The sequence below is a fragment of the Theropithecus gelada genome, chromosome 15 (genome assembly GCF_003255815.1).
Source record: "Theropithecus gelada isolate Dixy chromosome 15, Tgel_1.0, whole genome shotgun sequence".
NCBI lineage: Eukaryota > Metazoa > Chordata > Mammalia > Primates > Cercopithecidae > Theropithecus > Theropithecus gelada.
In genome coordinates, this window is record NC_037683.1 from 6,858,496 (window position 1) to 6,879,264 (window position 20,769).

The 20,769-nt window shown below is 42.3% G+C and overlaps 1 protein-coding gene across 2 annotated transcripts in view; it reads left to right on the top strand.

Moving 5' to 3' along the window:
- The window catches only part of MED27 (mediator complex subunit 27), a 217,804-nt gene that overhangs the window by 123,602 nt on the left and 73,433 nt on the right, over positions 1-20,769 (top strand). For both annotated transcript variants that reach the window (XM_025360394.1, XM_025360395.1), the window contains exon 4: positions 17,807-17,900. In XM_025360394.1, the coding sequence (XP_025216179.1) occupies positions 17,807-17,900 (94 nt within the window). The remainder of the gene's footprint in view (positions 1-17,806; positions 17,901-20,769) is intronic.

A 20,769-nucleotide genomic window follows, 5' to 3' on the forward strand; every position in this document is an offset into this window, starting at 1 on the left:
ACGTCTCCTTGCTCTGCATCCTCACCGACATTTCATATTGCCAGTCCTTGTTATTTTAGCCATTCTAGTGCAGGCCAAGTACATTTTGCATTTTCCTTTGATTATTGATGTTGAGCCCCCTTTTAGGTGCTTACTGGCCTGAAGATTGGCCTGTCCTTGTTACAAAGTAAGTATCTGTTCAGATCTTTTGCCCTCTTCTAGTCCTACTCTGCTGAAAGTGTGTGTGTGTGTGTGTGTGTGTGTGTGTGTGTGTGTGTGTGTGTGTGTGTGTGTTTTAAATCAGTTGGGTGTTGAATTTTGTCAAGAGTTTTTTCTGCATTTATTGAAGTGATCAAATGATTTTCCTTTAATGTGGTAAGTTACATGGCATGGATTGATTTTTAAAAAATTCTTATTATGTATACATAGCATATAATTTAATCACTTTTAAATGTTACAATTCAGTGGCATTAAGTACATTCACTTTTTTTTTTTTTTTTGAGATGGAGTCTCACTCTGTGAACCAGCTGGAGTGCAGTGGCGTGATCTCGGCTCACTGCAACCTCTGCCTCCTGGGTTCAAGCAATTCTTGTACCTCAGCCTCCCGAGTAGCTGGAATTACAGGCACCTGCCACCATGCCTAGCTAATATTTGTATTTTTAGTGGAGACGGGATTTCGCCACAGGCTGATCTCAAACTCCTGACCTGAGGTGATCTGCCCGCCTCGGCCTCCCAAAGTACATTCCCAATGTACTCCCAAAGTACATTCATATTTTTGTGCAGCCATCACCACCATTCATCGTCAAAACTCTTCGTCTTGCAAAACTAAAACTCTGTACCCACTAAACTGTAACTTCCAATTGCCCCTCCACCAACCCCTGGCAGCCGCCATTCTACTTTCTGTCTCTATGGATTTGACCTCTGTAAGTATATCCTTAAAGTGGAATCAGACAGTATTTATTTTTTTCTGACTTAGCCTAATTTCCCCAAGGTTCATAACTTTAGCAGGTAATATTTCATGGTATGGCTAGACCACATGGGTTGATTTTTGAATGTTATTCCAATTTTGCATTTCTGAAATATACTTGATCGTGATATATTATCTTTTTTTATATATATTGCTGGATTCTATTTGCTAATATTTTTATTAAGGAATTTTGTATCTTTGTTCATGGAAGAATATTGTCTATAACTTTCTTTTTTTGGTAGTGCCTTTCTCTAGTTTCAGTGTCAGGATAATGCTTGACCCATTAAATGAGTTGAGAAATATTTTTTCTCTGTTTTCTGAATTTCCATATGATTGATACTATTTCTTCCCTTGATAGTTGATAGATTTAACTGAGGAATCTGTGTGGGTCTGGAGTTTTCTTCATGGGAAGATTTTTAATAACAAATTCACTTTTAGCAAAATAGATGTAAAGCTTTTTAGATTTTTATTTCTTCTTATGTCAGTTATATAATTTATATCTTTCAAAGACATCTACTTCATCTAGCTGTCGAAGAGATTGGTTCATAGTATTCTCTTCTAATACCTCTAGAATCTGAATGATGTCTCATCATTCATTCCTGGTACTGATAAATTATCTTCACTCTTTTTCCTTTTCTGATCAGTCTAACTAGCGACTTCTCAGTTTTGTTGATTTTTATTTCCATAACCTGCTCTTGGTTTTGGTGATTTTTCTATATTTATCTGTCTTCTATTTCATTGATTTACACGCATTGCCTCCTTGTATTTACCTTGGATTTAATTTGCTCTTCTTTTTCTTTTTTTAATGGAAGCTTAGATATTTGATATTTAAGTCTTTTTTCTTTTCTTATATAGGCTTTTAAAAACTATAAATTTCCCTCTGAGCGTGGTTTTAGCTGCATCCCACATGTTTTAATATATTTTTATCATTCAGCCCAAGGTATTCTCTAATTTCCCTTGTGATTTCTTCTTTGACCCATGAGTTGTTTAAAAGTGTATTTAATTTCTGAATATGTGGGGGCTCTTTATATTTTTGTTATTGATTTTTAACTTCAGTTGCGGTCAGAGAACATATTCTGCATGATTTTGAGACTTGTTTTAAGACCCAGCTTATGGTCTGTCTTGGTGAATGTTCCAAGTGCACATGAAAAGGATGTACCTTCTACTGTTTTAGGATATAGAATATATATGTCATTGGGTTAACTCTGTTCAAGTCTTCTGTATTCTTACTGACTTTCTGTCTACTTGTTCTATCAATTACTGAGAGAGGCGTGGTATTGACTATTTTTTAGGAGCATACACATTTAGGATTGTTATATCTTCTGGATGAACTCATCCTTCTAAGCTTTTTTGAAAAATAAGAATTCTTATGACCTTCCTTGCTTATAAATGATGGGTTTTATTCACCCCTGAAGTTGTCCCCTTTCTCTGCGCAGAGGAGTTTCTTTGGGGTGGCATGCTATGGGAGAGAAACAGGTAGGAGGACTCAGAGAGGCAGTGGTAGCATTAATGAGCAGAGGGGTCAAGTTGATTCACTTTATTTCTCCTCTGATGTACAATATAAAAGAATTTCTGCCAGAATTTGAAAGACTGCCATAAGATTTCTCAGCCGCAGGAGATCACAGCTGAGTCTAGTTTATGGTTTGATGAGGCCACCTTAAACCTGTAGAGGGCACCCTCTCGAAGTTTGTTCAGGGCGTTGCAAGCATCATCTACCTGTCTCAGGTAGAATCCTAGATTTGGCTCCACTGACAGAAGTATGTTCTGGCGTGGTTTTTAACTGCTTTGAAAGGGGCAGAAGACATTTTGGAGCCACTGAGCGTGCATGCTGCTGGCTGTGGGAAAGACATTTTCTATCAAGGAGGCCCTCCTCCTGTGCTCATATCACACTTTCCCAGACACACATCCCAATGTGGTCAGCTCCCAGCTGATTGATCACTGGCAGCCCTTGCTTAGTGGTGCTGCTTACCTAAACACCCTGGCCACTCCTAGGGTGCTTGTCCATTTCTCCTCCTTCAATATATCCAAATATATGCATAAAAACTTTTTTTAAAAGATATAAAGGCTGGGCACGGTGGCTCACGCCTGTAAACCCAGCACTTTGGGAGACTGAGGCGGGCGGATCACCTGAGGTCAGGAGTTTGAGACCAGCCTGGCCAACATGGCGAAACCCTGTCAAAAATTAACCAGGTGTGGTGGTAGGGGCCTGTAATCCTAGCTACCCAGGAGGCTGAGGCACAAGAATCGCTTGAACCTGGGAGGCAGAGGTTGCAGTGAGCCGAGATCATGCCACTGGCACTCTAGCCTGGGTGACAGAGAGATACTCCATCTCAAAAAAAAAAAAAAAAAAAAAGATATAAAAGTGGAGATTTATTTAGAGTGGGGAAAAAAAAACCCCACAATGTACGAACAAGGCAAAACCTTTTTGGAATGAAGCTGTGTAATTACCTGCCTTACTGTAAGATAGTGTTTCTAAACTCAGTCATTTGCAAACCAACTGTAGGATTTTTGCCAAAAACCTTTGGTCAGCTGTTCTATTATTCGTATTGTATTTTAAATATTATTAAATAATATAATTTTAATTATAATTTGTATAATATTTGTGTAATTTTTTAAAGCCTAGCCTCTGTGGTACCATGACTGAGCAATGATATCTATGAAATCACAGGTTTTATTTGCTGGTTGTATATTGTTCTCTATATACAGATATTGAAATGAAAAATGTTCATCCATATATCACCTAAAACCACTTTTATAGGTATGACATTTTGGAAACTGTTAGTTTGTGCAAATTCACACCTGCAAATATGAATTTGACAGTAAACTTAAAGGGAATAGCAAACTTTGGAGTGGCCTCAGAAGGACTACTTTGTGGCTGCAGTTTGGAGGTGCCAGGGCACTTTAAGAAGGAAGGGGAAGGCCAGGCGCGGTGGCTCACACCTGTAATCCCAGCACTTTGGGAGGCCGAGGCGGGCAGATCACGAGGTCAGGAGATCGAGACCATCCTGGCTAACACGGTGAAACCCCGTCTCTACCAAAAATACAAAAAAATTAGCTGGGCATGGTGGCGGGCGCCTGTAGTCCCAGCTACTCAGGAGGCTGAGACAGGAGAATAGTGTGAACCCGGGAGGCAGATCTTGCAGTGAACCGAGATCGTGCCACTGCACTCCAGCCTGGGTGACAGAGCGAGGCTCCATTTCAAAAAAAAAAAAAAGAAGAGGAAATAAGAAAGGCAGCAGAAAACCAGACTGGGGTACCTGTTTCTCAGGGAGGCACATCCTTCCATTATCCTGTTTGGATGTGTTAAATTTCTAAACTAGCCACATCCACAGTTAAAATACTCCAGGGGGAAAAAATTATTAAATGAATGTTGTTCAGTTTAAGCAGAGTGCATGTAAATTTTGTTTCATTACTAATCTAGAATATTTATATCACTGTTACCTTCAGTTGGTTTAAATAGTCTTCAATTTGTCGTGTTTCTTACTCTAGCAGGGTTGGTTTTAATGTCATGTGTTTTATTTAGGAAGGACTTTTTGTTCTGAGAAGAAATTTGTCCAAGGGAACGATTTCCAGATTGAGGAGACTTTAATAAAGAGACTGTTTCCAAAGGTGTGGGCAGGGTATAGGGAACCCATGAGGGACTAGGGCAGCACCTGGGCTAGTGCCCATGGGTGGAACTGTTACTATCCTTCCCCCAGGGGTAAGAGGAGGGCATAGTTACTGGAGCCCAGAGTGAGAGAGAGAGCTGTGTGGAGAGGGATCCTGACAGAGCTATGATGAGGGATGCAGCCAGTTCCTGGGGACTTTGCAGGCAGGATAAATACCCTGACCTCGCTGCTTTTCCACCTTCCACATCTCCCTTTGGCCAAACTCAGCCAGAGGGCGAAGGAGCCCGTGGATGCAGTCCACGTGGGTCAGCTTTTTGGGGCACAGACCACTGCGGAGAGGGTGGGTCTGGAGAGGGTGAAGGCTCTGGTCATTTCCCACCCAGTGCTCTTTACATAAGGTAGTGGTGCAGGGGGTGGAGAAACAGTGAACGTGAAACATAGCTGCTGCTGCCCCGCTGCCACCAGTAACAAGGTCTGTGATGTCATTGGTCATGGGTGACTTCTGCTTCCCCCCAGTCCATGTCTCTTTGCTGCTGGTGCCTCTGCTGAATAGTGGAATGAACCAGACCTTTCGTGGTGTGGGATTGGAGTCATTGGTGTTTTGCTGTTACTGAGTTGTCACAGCTGGCCCTCAAGGACAAGGACCCTTGGCCTCATGCTTCTCCTGCCCTCTGAGTCTCCAGCCAGTGCCTAGTATTGGTCAGAACACAGCTGGAAGCCAGAGAGCAAAAAGGCTTGTTGATGTAATCTGTGTGTAGGCCAGCCTCCTGGGGCACAGTGCGGGATGGCAGAGGGACAAACGAAAGCTCTCCAGCATAGTCCCTATTCTAGAAGCCGGATCCATTTACTCCAGCCCGCTTCCTGACTAGGTCGTTTCAGGATCATGCCAAATATGGACAGTCTGTCCGCTCTCTCATTGGCCTTCTTAGAAAAATAATGAAAAGAACTGTGCTTACTAACTGAAATGCATTGATGTAGTAAAATGAACCAGAAACCTGAAAAAGCATCCCTACTTTTAAAGCTCATGCTTCGAGGTGTTTTCAGGGCTGCAATTACCTTTTTGAGGCTTTGTATTTCTGTAGATGCAAACAGAAGTTCCTAACCTTTCGTGCAGAAGAAGACAGTGTTTGTACACATAAAAGGAACAACTAATACCATTATTTGTCTATTTTGTGTTAAGTGTTTTATGTACTGTGTTCACTCCTTTACTTCTCATAATGATTATGTGAATAGGATTGTGATGTTATCCTTATTTCACAGATAAGGATGCCAAAGCTTAGAGAGGTTAAAGTAACTTGTCCAAGATGAGGGCACTGTGAGAACTTGAACATCCAGGTCCCTGTGATTCCTAAGCCCCAGCTTCAGACTCTGTTGTGCTAAATATAGTTGTAAGGACTCCATGTGCATGATTCATTTATCATTTGTCTATTGAGAGCCTGTTGTGTGCTGGACAGTGTGCTGGGGGCTGATGGCAGGGAGAAAGATGGCCTGTGCCTTCGCCCTGTGGAGTTACCACTCTAGTGGGCAAGGTAAACATTAAACAGTCATTCCCCCAGATATGTGAGATAGACTGTGATGTGTACTGTGAAGAACAGGGGAAGGATACCGTGATTGATGACACTTGGCTGGTGTGTATTTGAGGGCCTTGGAGAAGGCTTCTCTACTGAAGGTTCCGTTCAGCAGACACCTGAAGGCAATTCACTTAAGAGGTTGGGGGATGAGTCCTGAGGTGGGAAAAATTCCTGGAGCTCCAGCCAAGGCACCTCACCCAGGAAGGTCTGTTTTTGTTTGAGTTACTTTCCATTTGTCATCATCTCAGTCCCGCTTTATAACCCAGCTGCGCTACAGTGGTGCCGTCAGTAAGGGGGAGAGGAGGGGCACAACTTCACTGTGTCTATTCACTTTGTTGGGTGACATTTCGTGATTCAGAAATTTTTGCTACTTGTAGGAGAAACAATTACAGAACAAAATTCTGTTTACTCTGGGATCTTTATTTCTCTTTGTGTCAGTCTACTTAAATCAGTCCCATTCACCACATTTATTGAGTATGTATTATGTACAGAATTACTGCAGGAATTAAAGACGTGAGCCTCAGACTCTCCCCTCAAGGAGCTGATCGTCTGATGAATGAAGATCAAACTTACTGTCAAATAGCGTCTTTGTCCCAGGAGGGGTTCTGCGGTTTCCTCAGATGTGTTGACTGTTTCTGACTCTGAGTGTGCATTTGCTTTAATGTATGGTGATGGCTAGAAGAAGTTGTTCAGTGATTGTGATCGTTCTCTTTGGCGTTTCTTTTTGTGAAATCTACCGTGTACATTCTCAGGGACGTTAAAAAAATCAAGTGGAAATGAAATAATGGTTCTAACCTGTGCAACAAACTGAGTAACTGGAAGCAGTCACCACATCCGAGCATTGCCAAGAGGTGCCACAGTGACAGTCCTCAGCCGTACCTGGGCACGGGAGGGAAAGCCGTTGGAATGTAGGAAGGCAGGCATCATCTGCCCTCGCCAGCTCCTGGTTGAATGTCTGCCGCCCACAGGTTGCTTTGCTTTAACTCCATGTGAGTTGTTGCATCTCAGTTCACTGCCTATCCGAGCTCCAAGCGTCATTTCACCAGATCTGACAGAAATGGCTGATTTAATAACTATCGTTAATTGATGTTGCTGGAAGGCTCAACGTGGGTGTTTTATTATTAGGAGTTTTTTTTTTTTTTCTGTCTCGTAAACATGTAAGGGCTTGCAGAGCAGGTAGATGTTGAGTGACATTAAAATTCTTTCCGAAACTTAATATGTTGCTTAAATGTTTTAGGGAAAACCAGGACCCACAAGATATCTGAGTAAATTTGTAATGCAAGAAGAACAGAAATTTAGAAATTATTAATTATATTAATATTTTTAGTTATTAATATGAAATAAAATGCAAAACAAGTATTCACTGTTTCACTCCTCCCTGTTTCCTGCCAACTTTGCACATTAATTGAGAGTCACAAAATCAAAAACCCAGCAGGAGAACTTGAGGAAGTTTCACCTGGTTGTCCTGTTTCTCTAGAGACAAGCCTTCTGCCTTGAAGAAACTGGAAACCCCATGAAGGCAGAGACTGCCTTAGTCATCACTGCATCCCTGAGCTCACTTAGGCACTGCATGAATATTTACCAAATGACTGGGAAGAAAGAAAACCATCAATTGATTTCATTTTGTTACTACGCTGCTAAAAGATTTCTCAATTCTTTTATGAGAAGCCTGAAGAATGACAAAAATGAAACCTGCTTTTTCCAAGGAATCCTCGCAGACCTGATAAAAACACTGCTGTGTGTAAGAAAGCCCTAGAATGGGGAATCCAGGGACGTGGGTTCTGGGCTCAGCTCTGCCTCTCAGCCACAGTGTCTTCCTGGGCAAGTCACTTAGACTTCTTTTTTCTGTCATTTGTAAAACAGGAGTTTTCTGCTTGCCCTGCTTACTTCCCAGAGTTGGTGAGAGATCGAGCGAGGCACAGGGTGCAAAAGTGCTTTGAAAACTGGAAAACAGTGCCTGCTCTGGCACTCGCCCTCCTCTAGCAGGAAGGCCAAGGTCGGGCTCCGGCCATCCTCCCCTCTCCCAAGGCCTGCTGTGAACCAGCTGCCGTAATTGTTTTCTATCCTTAGTACTTAGTATCATTCCTAGAACACAGTTGTTGTTGAGGAGTAGGCACTCAAAAATATTTATTAATAGATACTGTAGGACTAGTAAACAATTCTTCTCTAAATCATGCTAAATCACGTGTAAGAATAATTCTATTTTATGATGATATTTGTCACGTGTTCTAGTCCATCACATACCCATGACCTCAAAGGGCACTTGACACCCTGTAGCAGGAAGAAGGTGGGCAGGTTGGTTCATACGTTTCAGTGTGTGCTGGGCCCTTGCGTGTTGCTTTTGACTTCTGGAAATGGAGGGGTCGCTTTTATTTGCCTGCCTGGGTGATTCTCTTACATTTCTTCAGGTAATATATTCACATGGCTCAAAATTCAAGAGCTACTAAGGAGAAGACAGGATCAAGCTCCCCATCTACTGCTGCTTGGTCACCATTTCCCTCCCAGGAAGCAGCTCTTCCTTATCTTGCCAGCTCTGCCTGCCTAAGTGTTGAGTTGCCATAAAGAGATCTTGAAGTTTTTGAGTGTCTTTCATTGGAAGAGAACAACACAGTAGATTAAGTAGCCAGTTGTGTTGGGATGAGAAGGGTGTGTAGTGAGATCTAAGCTAATGTGCTTATTTCTGCCTGCAGTACATCTAGTCTTGCTTTTAGTTGTACAGTTTTGTTTTTTGTTTGTTTGGTTGTTGTTATTTTTTGGGTTTTTTTTTTTTTTTTTTTGAAACGGAGTCTCTATCGCCCAGGCTGGAGTGCAGTGGTGTGATCTTGGCTCACTGCAACCTCCGCCTCCTGGGTTCAAGCAATTCTCATGCCTCAGCCTCCTGAGTAGTTGAGATTACAGGCACATGCCACCATGTCCTGCTAATTTTTATGTATTTTTAGTAGAGACGAGGTCTCACGATATTGGCCATGTTGGTCTCAAACTCCTGACCTCAAGTGATCCTCCTGCCTTTGCCTCCCAAAGTGCTGGGATTACAGGCGTGAACCATTGCGCCCGGCCTGGTTGCACAGTTTAGAAAGTATTTTTGATTTTCTTGAGCAAATAATCAGAAATTTTTCACAGCCATGATATAAACATTTTATAAATCTGAGAAGTAAGCAAATTGGACTAAGCTTCCAATCTCTTTCTCCAGCATCTCGAGATCGATAGTCGTAGTTTCAGTCAATCTCATCTCCTGAAGTAATTAAACAAGCCCCCGTCTGTTTCCACCCACTGCCAAAGGCGTCTCAGTCTCATCACTGCGGACAGGTATGGAGGGAAATCTTAAATCATTTTCAGATCGTGCAAATGATTCCCTTCTTGGTATCTACTGGGCATTACCCTTTTCCCCAAAAGGTGGTCTATTAATATATGCATTCCTAACTTTTAGATTTTGTACGGGTGGAGAAAATGAACAGCATGTATTTTACACATTGTGTGGGGTAAGTGCTATTTAAATCCGGCTCGAGCTGCTAAGCATCACACTAATATGGGATCACTGGCTAGGGCCCAGATTTGTTGTGTGTGTGTGTTTTTTTTTTTTTTTCCTTTTGAGGAGGGGGTCAGTCTTTAGAGAACTAAGCCATCTGTCCAGTAAATTATTTTAAGGTTTTAATAACAAATACTTTGCAATGTATTTGAATGTGTGGAGTAAAAAATTAATGTTTTGCAAAGGCGATATCTTTAGAAATGTCTTCCACATTCTGTTTTGTTATCATTTTGGTATTGTAATCCCAATTTGGTAGCATGCATCTTTATACTAATGTTTTGCAGAATTAATTAGTTCATTAAAAGCAACATTTTAAAATTGGCATGTCAATAACAGTGTGCTTCTTTAGAAGGTTTTGCTTCTAAGAGGCACTGAGCTTCCACTAAAACAGATGCAGGGATTCTGTAGCTGCATATTAAGCTGGAAGACTATAAAGGATATCTGCGGCTTTCTTTGAGGTTGGTTTTGTGGAGTTCTCTGGTTGCTGTTGTTGGTGACTTTTGATGGCTAAGTAATGAACCCCTGACACCTCACATCTTCCTCTGCTAAAGAGAACTTTGCATTGTAGTTGTTTTATAATGGCCTAATTTGGGTCTATGTGGCTTACTTTTAATGTACAGTCTAGTCATTCAGGAAATATTTAAGGCATGCTTAGTGGGTGCTAGGCACTGTGGCAAGATGCTGGGATTCAGCATCAAAGAAGACAGTCATAGGTTCCCATAGAATTCTGTAGGGGAGTTAGGTGTTAAATAGTCACTCAAAAAATTATTTAATGACAAAGGGGACAGGAGCACAAAGCAAATTTACAAGTATCATAAGAGATAAAATGGGATACACTGACTGATGGGGTGCCAAGGGAAGTGTGAGACGGTATTTCCCTGAGGAAGCATCATTTAAGATGAAACTCAAAGACGGAAGCATGCGTAGGAATGACCCAGGCACAGGGGTGAGAATACTTGTGAGAAGAATCTTCCAGAAAGAGTGTGCACAGTATCTAAGATAGAGTGAGCCTGCTCAGGGACGTGGAGGAAGCCTAGATGAGGCTGTAATAGTCACTGCAGCTGGAGCGAAGGGTCCCCTTGGCCCTCCTAGGACTTGAGATTTTAGTTCACCACTGAGCTGTGCCTTAACAGTGATATAAAAAGTAGGAAGCCCTTTGCTTATACAAACAAGGACATGGGTGTGAAGCATGAGAAATGTGGCTTTAGAGGGCAAAAGTGGTTACCCCAATCAGATGACCTCTAAAGTCATGGAGGTAGGTCTTTGATTTTGTTGGAAGGATGAGTAACAGTCAGAGGCAGGTGTTTAAAAACAAACACGAAAGATACGTGTTGGCAAGAACGTGGAGAAAAGGGAGACCTCGCACAGTGTTGATGGAACTGTAAATTAGTACAGCCATTATGGAAAATAGTATGGCGGTTCCTCAAAGTGTTAAAACTAGAACTACCATATGACCCAGCAATTCCGCTACTGGGTATATGTCCATAGGAATGAAGTCCGTGTGTCAAAGAGACATCCACATCTCTATGTTCATTGCAATATTGTTCACAATAGCCAAGATGTGGAATCAACCTAACTGCCTATTAGTGGATGAATGAGTAGAGAAAATGTGTTGTATATACACAGTGGAATACCATTCAGCCTGAAAAAGAAGGAAATCTTGTCGTTTACAACAACATGGATGAACCTAGAGGACATTGTGTTAAATGAAATAAGCCAGGGACAGAAAGACAAATATTACATGATCTCTCTTTTTTTTTTTTTTAAAGAGGTAGGGTTTTATTTGTCACCCAGATTGGAATGCAGTGGCACAGTCACCGCTCACTGCCCCCTTGAACTCCTGGGCTCAGGCGATCCTCCCATCTCAGCTTCCCAAGTAGCTGGGACTATAGGCACATACCACCACACCCAGCTATTTTTTATTTTTATCTTTATTAGAGACAGGATCTTGCTATGTTGCCCAGGCTGATCTCGAACTCCTGAGCTCAAGCCATCTTCCTGCCTTGGCCTCCCAGTGTTGGGATTGTAGGCATAAGCCACCGCACCTGGCCACGATCTCGCTTCTATGTGGAATCTAAAAAAGTTGAACTCATAGAAGTAGAGAGTAGAATGGTAGTTACCAAGAGCTTAGCGTGGGGGTTGGGGAGAGATACTGATCAAAAGATACAAAATTTCAATTAGGTAAGAGGAATAAATTCAAGAGATCTATTGTATAACACGGTAGCTATAGTTAATAACAATGTATTATATTCTTGAAAATTGCTAAGACAGTGGATTTTAGGTGTTCTCACCACACACATGAAAAAAATGCTAAATATATGAGGCAGTGTATGTGCTGATTAGCTTGATTTAACCATTCCACAATATATGCATATTTCAAAACAACAGGCTGTACATGATAAATATATACAATCTTTATTTGTCAATTAAAAAATAAACAAAAACTAGCCTACAGCTCTATCACAGAAACATGATTTAAAGACGATAAGAATTAGTAGATTCTTTGTACCCCCTACGCCATTTCAGAAGTTGTGTTCACTTCTGGGCTGCAACAAATATATAAATATATATATATTTTTAATAAAAATAGCTTTATTGAAAAACAAAAGTTAACCATTGAGAAAAGAACAAAAAAGCAAACCAGGGACCACAGTTCCAAAACAGGGCTAAAACAGGGATGCTTGTGGACTTTAAAGGTCTATGAACTGCAGAAGTTTGTAGATAAAATGTTGTACAGACATGTGTTTTAATTTTCATACCTTCTTCAAGGGATCTGTGACCCAAGAAAGACTAAGAACCAGTCAGGCGCAGTGGCTCACACCTATAATCCCAACACTTTGGGAGGCAGAGGCAAGCGGATCACTTGAGGTCAGGAGTTGGAGACCAGCCTGGCCAACATGGTGAAACCCTGTCTCTACTAAAAATACAAAAATAAGCCGGGCATGATGGCAGGTGCCTGTTATCCCAGCTACTTGCGAGGCTGAGGCAGGAGGGAGAATCACTTGAACCCAGAAGGCAGAGGTTGCAGTGAGCTGAGATCGTGCCACTGCATTCCAGCCTGGGTGACAGAGCGAGACTCCGTCTCAAAAAAAAAAAAGACTAAAAACCGCTGATGAAAGAAATCAGAAAACCCAGCAGTCTTTTATAAAGTCCATTCATGGACCCCAGAAAGCCTTTAGGTTTTGGAGGAAATATTTGTGTGCCATTCTAAAGGCTAAAGTAGGATGATTGGGTGCAGATACTAGTAAGTGGATTTGAAACAATCAGACGTCAAACAATGCAAGGGGTTGCCTCATGAGGTGGTGATGGGGGATATTTATGCAGACCACCTGTTGGAGATGCTGTTAAAACCCTAAATTGTTGGGGACAGTGGATGAGAGGACCTCTGAGGTCCTGGTGTTCTTTAGTTCTCAGACTAAGGCCATTGAAAGGAGCAAGCTGGGCTACTTGAAGAAAATTAGAAGTGAACAAAAGTATAGGGCTCTTGAAATCCATTTTAGCCATTTGAGAATGGTTGGATTGTTTCTGATGCAGTGGAGATGTTGAGGCAGTTGAGACTGAAGCTGTCCTTCAGGAAGAGATGGTTGGGTTGGGCTGGGAAAAAATGGATTGGAAACCGTTGAGAGTCTGACCGCAGCTAAGGCAAAGGACAGGGAAACAGAATGCTCTGGTTGTTTAAAAGTTCATTTTCTATCTGAACATACTGAAGTTATGGATCATACCTTGATTTGAATCTGTAATTTCTAGAAGTTTGTGTTTCTAGCCCAGTTCTTGGACCATCAAGCCAGCTCATTGACCAAATACTTCAAGAAGGAGAACCAAGCAGCTCTCCATTTTCGAAAGGCTTCTGTAATGTAAATAGGAACAGCAGTCTTTCCAAGTTATTACCCTGTTAACAGGTTGACAGATATGTGCAAATTGTGACTCACTGCTCAATTTGGCACTAAATTAATGTCTTTCCGCGCCGCGTCTGCTCAAGTGTAAACTAGTCACCACTGCTGTGTTACTGCTTGTTTGCCTATATTCCAAAGGTAAAAATTAAAGTAATTTGATTCTGCCACAGAACAGAGTGTAACATATGGTGGAAGTGTAGGAGGGGAGCACGCTGTTCCTACCTGTCCTTAGCCCTGCTCTCAAAGTGGGGTGCCACACTGCAGAGCCCGCTGCAGACGCTAGCAGTGCTCACTGTCTCGGGAGGCAACACTGGGAGAGTACTGCCAGAGACCACCTCCCGTATCAACACTCCCTCTCTCGGCGAAAAAAAGAGTGTCATTTTTGTCTCTAGATTTTTAATTTGAGCCTCCAAGCTTTCCTTACTTCTGTCAAGTCACTAGTGGTTGATTTGTGTTTCGAAGGTTGGGTCTGTTTGAAAATGAAGTGTTTTGATTTTTGCCTCGTGAATTTAGACATTGTTTTCCTCAGCTAAAGATGCAGCTGACTTTCTCTCTTTCCCTTTTTGGCAAATACATAATGTCACCTGTAGAAAAAAAATTTGCATCTCCTTTGTGTTAGACATGTGAATGGAAAACAATCTCCTGAAAATGCAGTTTTGCTTCCTACAGTCTTTGAGTTTGCTGAGCTTTGTCTAAGGTCACGGGTTGGGGAAGAAACAACAAGACAAGAACAACGAAACCCACCTGGATCTCTTCACTTACCCGCTCCAACAGCAGATATTTTCCCTAGGAATTTATTTTTCTTTTGCCATTGCCTTTTCTTAGAGGTAAAAATCTCATCAATAAAGGAATCAGAAATGGCCAGGAACCTTTGTTTGCCCATTTAGAACTCTGGCCCTTACTAAAAGCAAGCGAAGTTAGGTAGTTGGCATGGAATTCTAGAAATCTACACACTGAGCTTGGTTTCTGGCTTTTTGCTTGACCCGGGATCATCACTTAACCCACCTCATTTCTTTATTTTTCTAGCCTCCTAAGGAAACTAGTTTTCCAGAATGTATCTTGATGCCTTCAAGGTGAAAGGTACAAGGGAAAGCAAATTATGATGTTACCTTTGTGCTGAAGATCTGCATATTCATCTGCTTTCTGCTGTCCAGAGCTATGATGGCTATTGATTGAGGATCAGTTCGGAAGACATCGCCTGTCCTCCTCCCCATTAGCATATACTTAGCAATGACCTCCATTCACGCAGGACAGTGGATGTTTGCTTCCTGCTGAGTCGGAAGAAACTGGGTTTAAACCACACATATAGATTTAGAAAAGAAGTATATACATGCAGGAATGTTTCCAGTGACCTGGTATAAACTTTGGGCATGACGTTTTTGTCATGTGCCTTCACCATTTCAAGAAACGTCAGGCAATGATGAAAAATGAGTTCGTTTCCTCTTCTCTTCACTTCTCACCCCTTTTGTAGCATTTAAGCTTAGATCCAAGGTTGTGTGTCATGATGCTATAAATCTAGAAGGAACCATGGGACATGATGTGTGGTCAGCCTGTGTCTTAGCCATCCAGGAAAGATTGTTTATTAAACCATTAAAAAATCAGCAGAGGCCAGGCGCGGTGGCTCACGCCTGTAATCCCAGCACTTTGGGAGGCCGAGGCGGGCGGATCACGAGGTCAGGAGATCGAGACCATCCTGGCTAACACAGTGAAACCCCGTCTCTACTAAAAATACAAAAAATTAGCCAGGCGTGGTGGTGGACACCTGTAGTCCCAGCTACTCGGGAGGCTGAGGCAGGAGAATGGCGTAAATCCGGGAGGCAGAGCTTGCAGTGAGCTGAGATTGTGCCACCGCACTGCAGTCTGGGTAACAGAGGGAGACTCCATCTCAAAAAAAAAAAAAAAAAAAAAACTTCGGCAGAATGGGGCCTTGCCTTTAAGAAATGCTCTCATTCTTTCTGAGCAAGTTCACTTTTTGGTGCCATATCCTCACAGTATGGTGCTTTTAAGAGATGGGAGATGCTGTTTGGTACTGAGTTCATAAAAGCCATTCATGTACTTGAAGAATATCAAAGTCTCCCTCGGCCTTCTTTTCTCCAGGAGCAAATACCCTTCAGTGCACCTCCAGACCTTCTCGCTCATCTCTGCTGCAGTCTGCTTACTGTTGTCGTTGTTTACCGCTGGGCCCTCTCTAATTTTTCCCCTTCCTTCTTCAGCTGAAAGTTTTAAAACTCGACATCACATTCTCTAAGGAAAACCTGATAGGCTTTCCTTAGAGAATAGGTAGGGTCGCTTTCTGACTTTCAGAGCTGGCATGTGATGTTCGCTTTTTAACAAATGGCATTATGTTTTCTGCTCTCTCTCATGAGCCCCAGGTTCAAACTAAAATCTTTTCATGTTGTGAACAGAGAACTAATCTCCCTCTTACCCCAAGAGAATACACCTTTTATAGGTCCCTGACTTAATGGACATGTAATTTAATTTGTCGTAGCCAATGGATATGAAATCCAATGTAAAATCCTTAATAGATAGTTTTACATGTCAGCTATTATATTATACATCCTCTTTGTGTCCAGTGTGATTGGATGGTGAACACAAATTCTTGTATGATTTTGTTCTCAAAGGACCTGAGCCAGACCCTACTCGGTGCTATGGGCTGATGTCTTCACAGTGCGCTACCACTGTAGGGAAGAATTTATCCCAGTAAGAGAGGGCATTTTTGCAGAATTGGCCCATGGTGTAAGTGGTAGAACTACCAATCAGGGCACTTAAAATTTTTGAGCCCTTTATATGTGCCAGTTCTCATGCTCAGTCCTTAATGTCACTGACCTCAATTATTATTAAACCTTAAGAGATACAGGTTTCATCTGGGCTGTAAGAACAGAGGATTCCCTTTTGGTGGGATATCTCCAAGGAAAACATGAAGCTGAAAGCTTGCCTGATATGTTTGGAGTAAGAGTCAGGTAGAGAGTTTAGGAATAAAACTGTAACAGATACATAGAAAACTAATCAAATGAAAAGGCAAAACAGGGCTGGGTGCAGTGGCTCTCGCCTGTAATCCCAGCACTTTGGGAGACTGAGGCAGGTGAATCACTTGAGGTCAGGAGTTTGAGACCAGCCTGGCCAGCATGGTGAAACCCCGTCTCTACTAAAAATACAAAAATTAGCCAGAAGTGGTGGTGGGCGCCTGTTATCCCAGCTACGCAGGAGGCTGAGGCACGAGAATCGCTTGAACCTGGGAGGCGGAGGTTGCAGTGAGCTGAGATAGCACCACCGCACTCCAGCCTGGGCAATGGAGCAAGACTCAGTCTCAAAAAAGGAAAAAAAGGAAAGGCAAAATAGAAATACAAGGAAACAGAAAGCTGTATAAGTAAATAAATGTAGTCATGAGCTACTATGTAGCTCAGCTATTAAAAATATATGCAGAGATTTTAGAATATAATCACAGACTACTGATTTAAGTAAAAATTGTGATATAACTTGAATCAGAGCACAACCAGGAGATCAGGAATGACTTCAGGTATTTAAAAACAGAAGGAATTGGCCGGGCATGGTGGCTCACACTTGTAATTCCAGCACTTTAGGAGGCCAAGGCGGGCAGATCACAATGTCAGGAGATCGAGACCAGCCTGGCCAATGTGGTGACATCCCATCTCTACTAAAAATACAAAAATTAGCCAGGCGTGGTGGCGTGTACCTGTAGTCCCAGCTACTTGGGAGGCTGAAGCAGGAGAATCGTTTGAACCCGGGAGGTGGAGGTTGCAGTAAGCCGAGATCACGCCACTGCACTCCAGCCTGGGTGACACAGCAATTGTCACCCAAGTTTTTGTCAAAAAAAAAAAAAAAAAAAAAACAGAAGGAATTTAATCCCAGAAATTGGTTATTCCAGTGATTCAGAGGAGAAGCCTGATGAGACAGTGAGACAGCCCAGAGGTGTGCAACAGCAGGACACTGCTGCCATCCTGGACTGGAAGGACAAAGGGAGGGAGCCATGTTGTTGGAGCCCAGTGACCCAGCAGGTGACACAGCTAAATTCTGACCTCCTATAGAAGAAAATTAATAGTCGTGCCTTAAAATGAAAAATCAAGAACTAGCATTAAAAACACATTATCTGGACATACAGAGGTAAAGACAAAAAGGTTTCTAATCCTATTTGCCTTCTTAAAAATGTGTTATGTTGATTTAAAATTACATTTAAAAACAATGTCTTTCGAATACTATTAATCTGTAGTTCTTAACTGCATGTTTATTTTTTTCCCACTTAGATATGTTGATGATGTGATCAACCGCATTGACAGGATGTTTCCTGAAATGTCCATCCACTTATCCAGACCCAATGGAACATCAGCAATGCTTCTGGTAAGATCAGCTTGACTGATTTGTAGGGATGTTGGGGAAAAAAAAAAATGGACTTCTCAATTAATTCTCTGGTCCTGTGTTGTAGGATCTATATAGAATGGGGATTAAATTCCGATTTGACGGTGAATAACGTATTTCCTTTACTAGCATTCTGTAGGTTAATAATTCTGCACATTGAAACCTTGCTTTTGAACAAAATTGCAGATCTCATGTAAGAATTAACCAGAGAGGAAAGACACTGTAAGACCATTTCACCTTAAGTCACTTCATGCAACCTCCCAATGTTTTGGTGAATCTGTTTTCTATCTTCCCCAAAGAAGTATAGTAGACAATAGTGATGCTCAACTGTTGGATCCTGCTAAAGAAAACGCTCTCTTAATACAAAACCAGAATATTATGTATTTGAAGAGAGTGTTCTGAGGCTTGTGACTGATGACTTCTGGTTTTGCCGTTTCTGATTATGGTTTGCTCTGAACACATCACCTCATAATCTCCTGGTGGATGTTTGTATTTGCATGAATTCACCAAAGACAGGTGTGTTTTGGAAATACAGTGGGATAGAAATGCCAGATTATATTATTAATTAGGAAGTCATAGAGACCTCAATGATGAGAAGCTTTTCTAGTGGTCTGTATAATAACACTTGTATGTGCTTGAAGAATACTTCCCTGAACACAGATTTTTGAGGAACCACCACATTTTATAAAAAAACAGAGTTTATTGAATAAGAATGATGGTTTCAATGAGCGTCAGGGAGGTAAGGTTCAGGACTGGGTATTTTTTCCATCTATTCTGCTGTTGCTGCTTTGGAGCCTAGTGCGAACTCCCTATATTTTAGCATTTTACTTGTGTGAAATCTTATAAATAGCCAGTCACCCAGGATGAGTTACTATTTACTCCAGCCCATTCATCTTAGGGGAACATTGTGTGTGCATGTGTGTTTTGGTCTTAAGACAGGAAAAGATCTGGGCTTGTTAAATGTTTGTTACGTCATTTGTGGGGAAAAAAAATTAGTGACATCCACCTGGATAACATGCTACTTAAAAAATTTCTTTCAGTTAAAACATAAAGAAAAGGAGATAATGCTAGGTGTTTTTTTTTCCATAGAAAAGGGAAACAGTTTTCTTCACATAAAATGTATCTGTCTACAGAACACAAAATATCTTCTGCTTCCAGAGGTTGCAGTGAGCTGAGATCGTGCCATTTTACTCCAGCCTGGGCAAAAGAGCGAGACTCTGTCTCCAAAAAAAAAGTCTCTCTCAGTTAAATGTACAAATTGCCCAGATTTTAAGATACCCCAGACCCAGCAGTTGAAACATAAATCCTGCTCTCGGCATACCTGACAGGGTCCCAAAGAGTTAATGAAGATAGAAATGAATGCGTCCTCAGTGAAATAGGTTTGTTCAAATTATTTCTGGGTCATTGAGCTCCCATTTCATGACGAGGGTGGGATTTGGCATTGAAGGGAATGAGCAGAGGGAACAAGATTCCAGGCAAATAGGCTACACAGATGAGTTGCTTCCACCTGAGAAGGCAGGCATGTATTTCACAGTGACGGTCGACCTCGCCTGCTTTCCCATGGAGCTTCTGTCCTAATAGACTGATGAGAGAGTTTAGGGACTCAATTCAAGGCAAGAATCACGTTTCACATCCCCGGTTTATTTACTACCACCAACACCCATCCACCCCTGCTAATTCAGACATGTGCATCTAGGTGCCTACTTGTTATCTTTCTTCAGCGACACAGGAACTCACAGAAGCTGGTGCTTACTTACAGCAACAGTGGTAGGTGATCTGATTCAGAATCAGATTGCCACGGGGTTAATCGTACTTTTAACATAATGCCTGCGTTTGGCGTTTACTATTAGAAGTTGGAATTTTATGAGATGGCAAATCTCTAGGCTATTCACTCCTCCCACATCCATCATGAGGTGGGTGACGGGAATTCCTACCTGGAGGGGGAGCAGGACCAACAGATGCCACCTCCTCCACTACCTACTGCTAGTCACCTGTTCCCTGGACTTCACTGGTAAAGTTTTGGGGCCTAGACTGTAGGCAGGAGGTGTTGGCAAGAGTTGAAAGTGTTTTCTGGAGATGAACCTGGAATAAATTGAATTAACCGGGAATGCAGTGTATTCTGGAAGGCGTTGGGGGCAAGTGAGACTGATGGGGAAAGACCAGTTAGGAGACCTTTGAAGCAGGGTGCACTTGAGCAGTCTCAGCCGACGCCTTCCTTTACCTCCCTTGGCAAATGTCCGAACTGCGCCTGTGCTTTTGAAATAAAATGGCATTTCCTCCGGAATTGGCTGGGCTTCCTTGAATGCGGTCAACAGCAACTGATTGACTCACATAAGGAAAGAGTTGGTTTGGGTTTTGCTGTTTGATGGTGCCAGGTGCATGAGACTCAGTGATGAAGCTGACCTGCCAGGCAGGACAAAAACCAGAGTAGCTCCAGGCATGTCAGGAACAAGATCAGGACAATGTTTTTTAGGGGGCCCCATGGCCCAAATGATTCCATACGAACTGCCTTCCATCCCTGTGCATACAATCTGGGAAGAACACTCCTGCTGGCCTAGCCTGCCGTTGCTCTTTGCCCTGAGCCCCGAGGATGGGGGAGTCAGGCCTTGGCAGCCCCACAGAACTGCAAGGAGTGGAGAGAAAGTAATTCCCTAGAGGAACCAGCCGTCTGTATGACACAGTGAACGTCTGTGTGGACAGAGGCTTGTGGCTTACGCAGCATTTGTCTCATCTGATCCCCACTGTGGCCCTCGAGGTAGGGTAGCACCAACTGTGCTCATTTGACAAGTAGGAACTGGAGGAAGTTGTTTCCTGGGCTTGTGCGGTCAGAACACCTATCCCTATCTCCCCA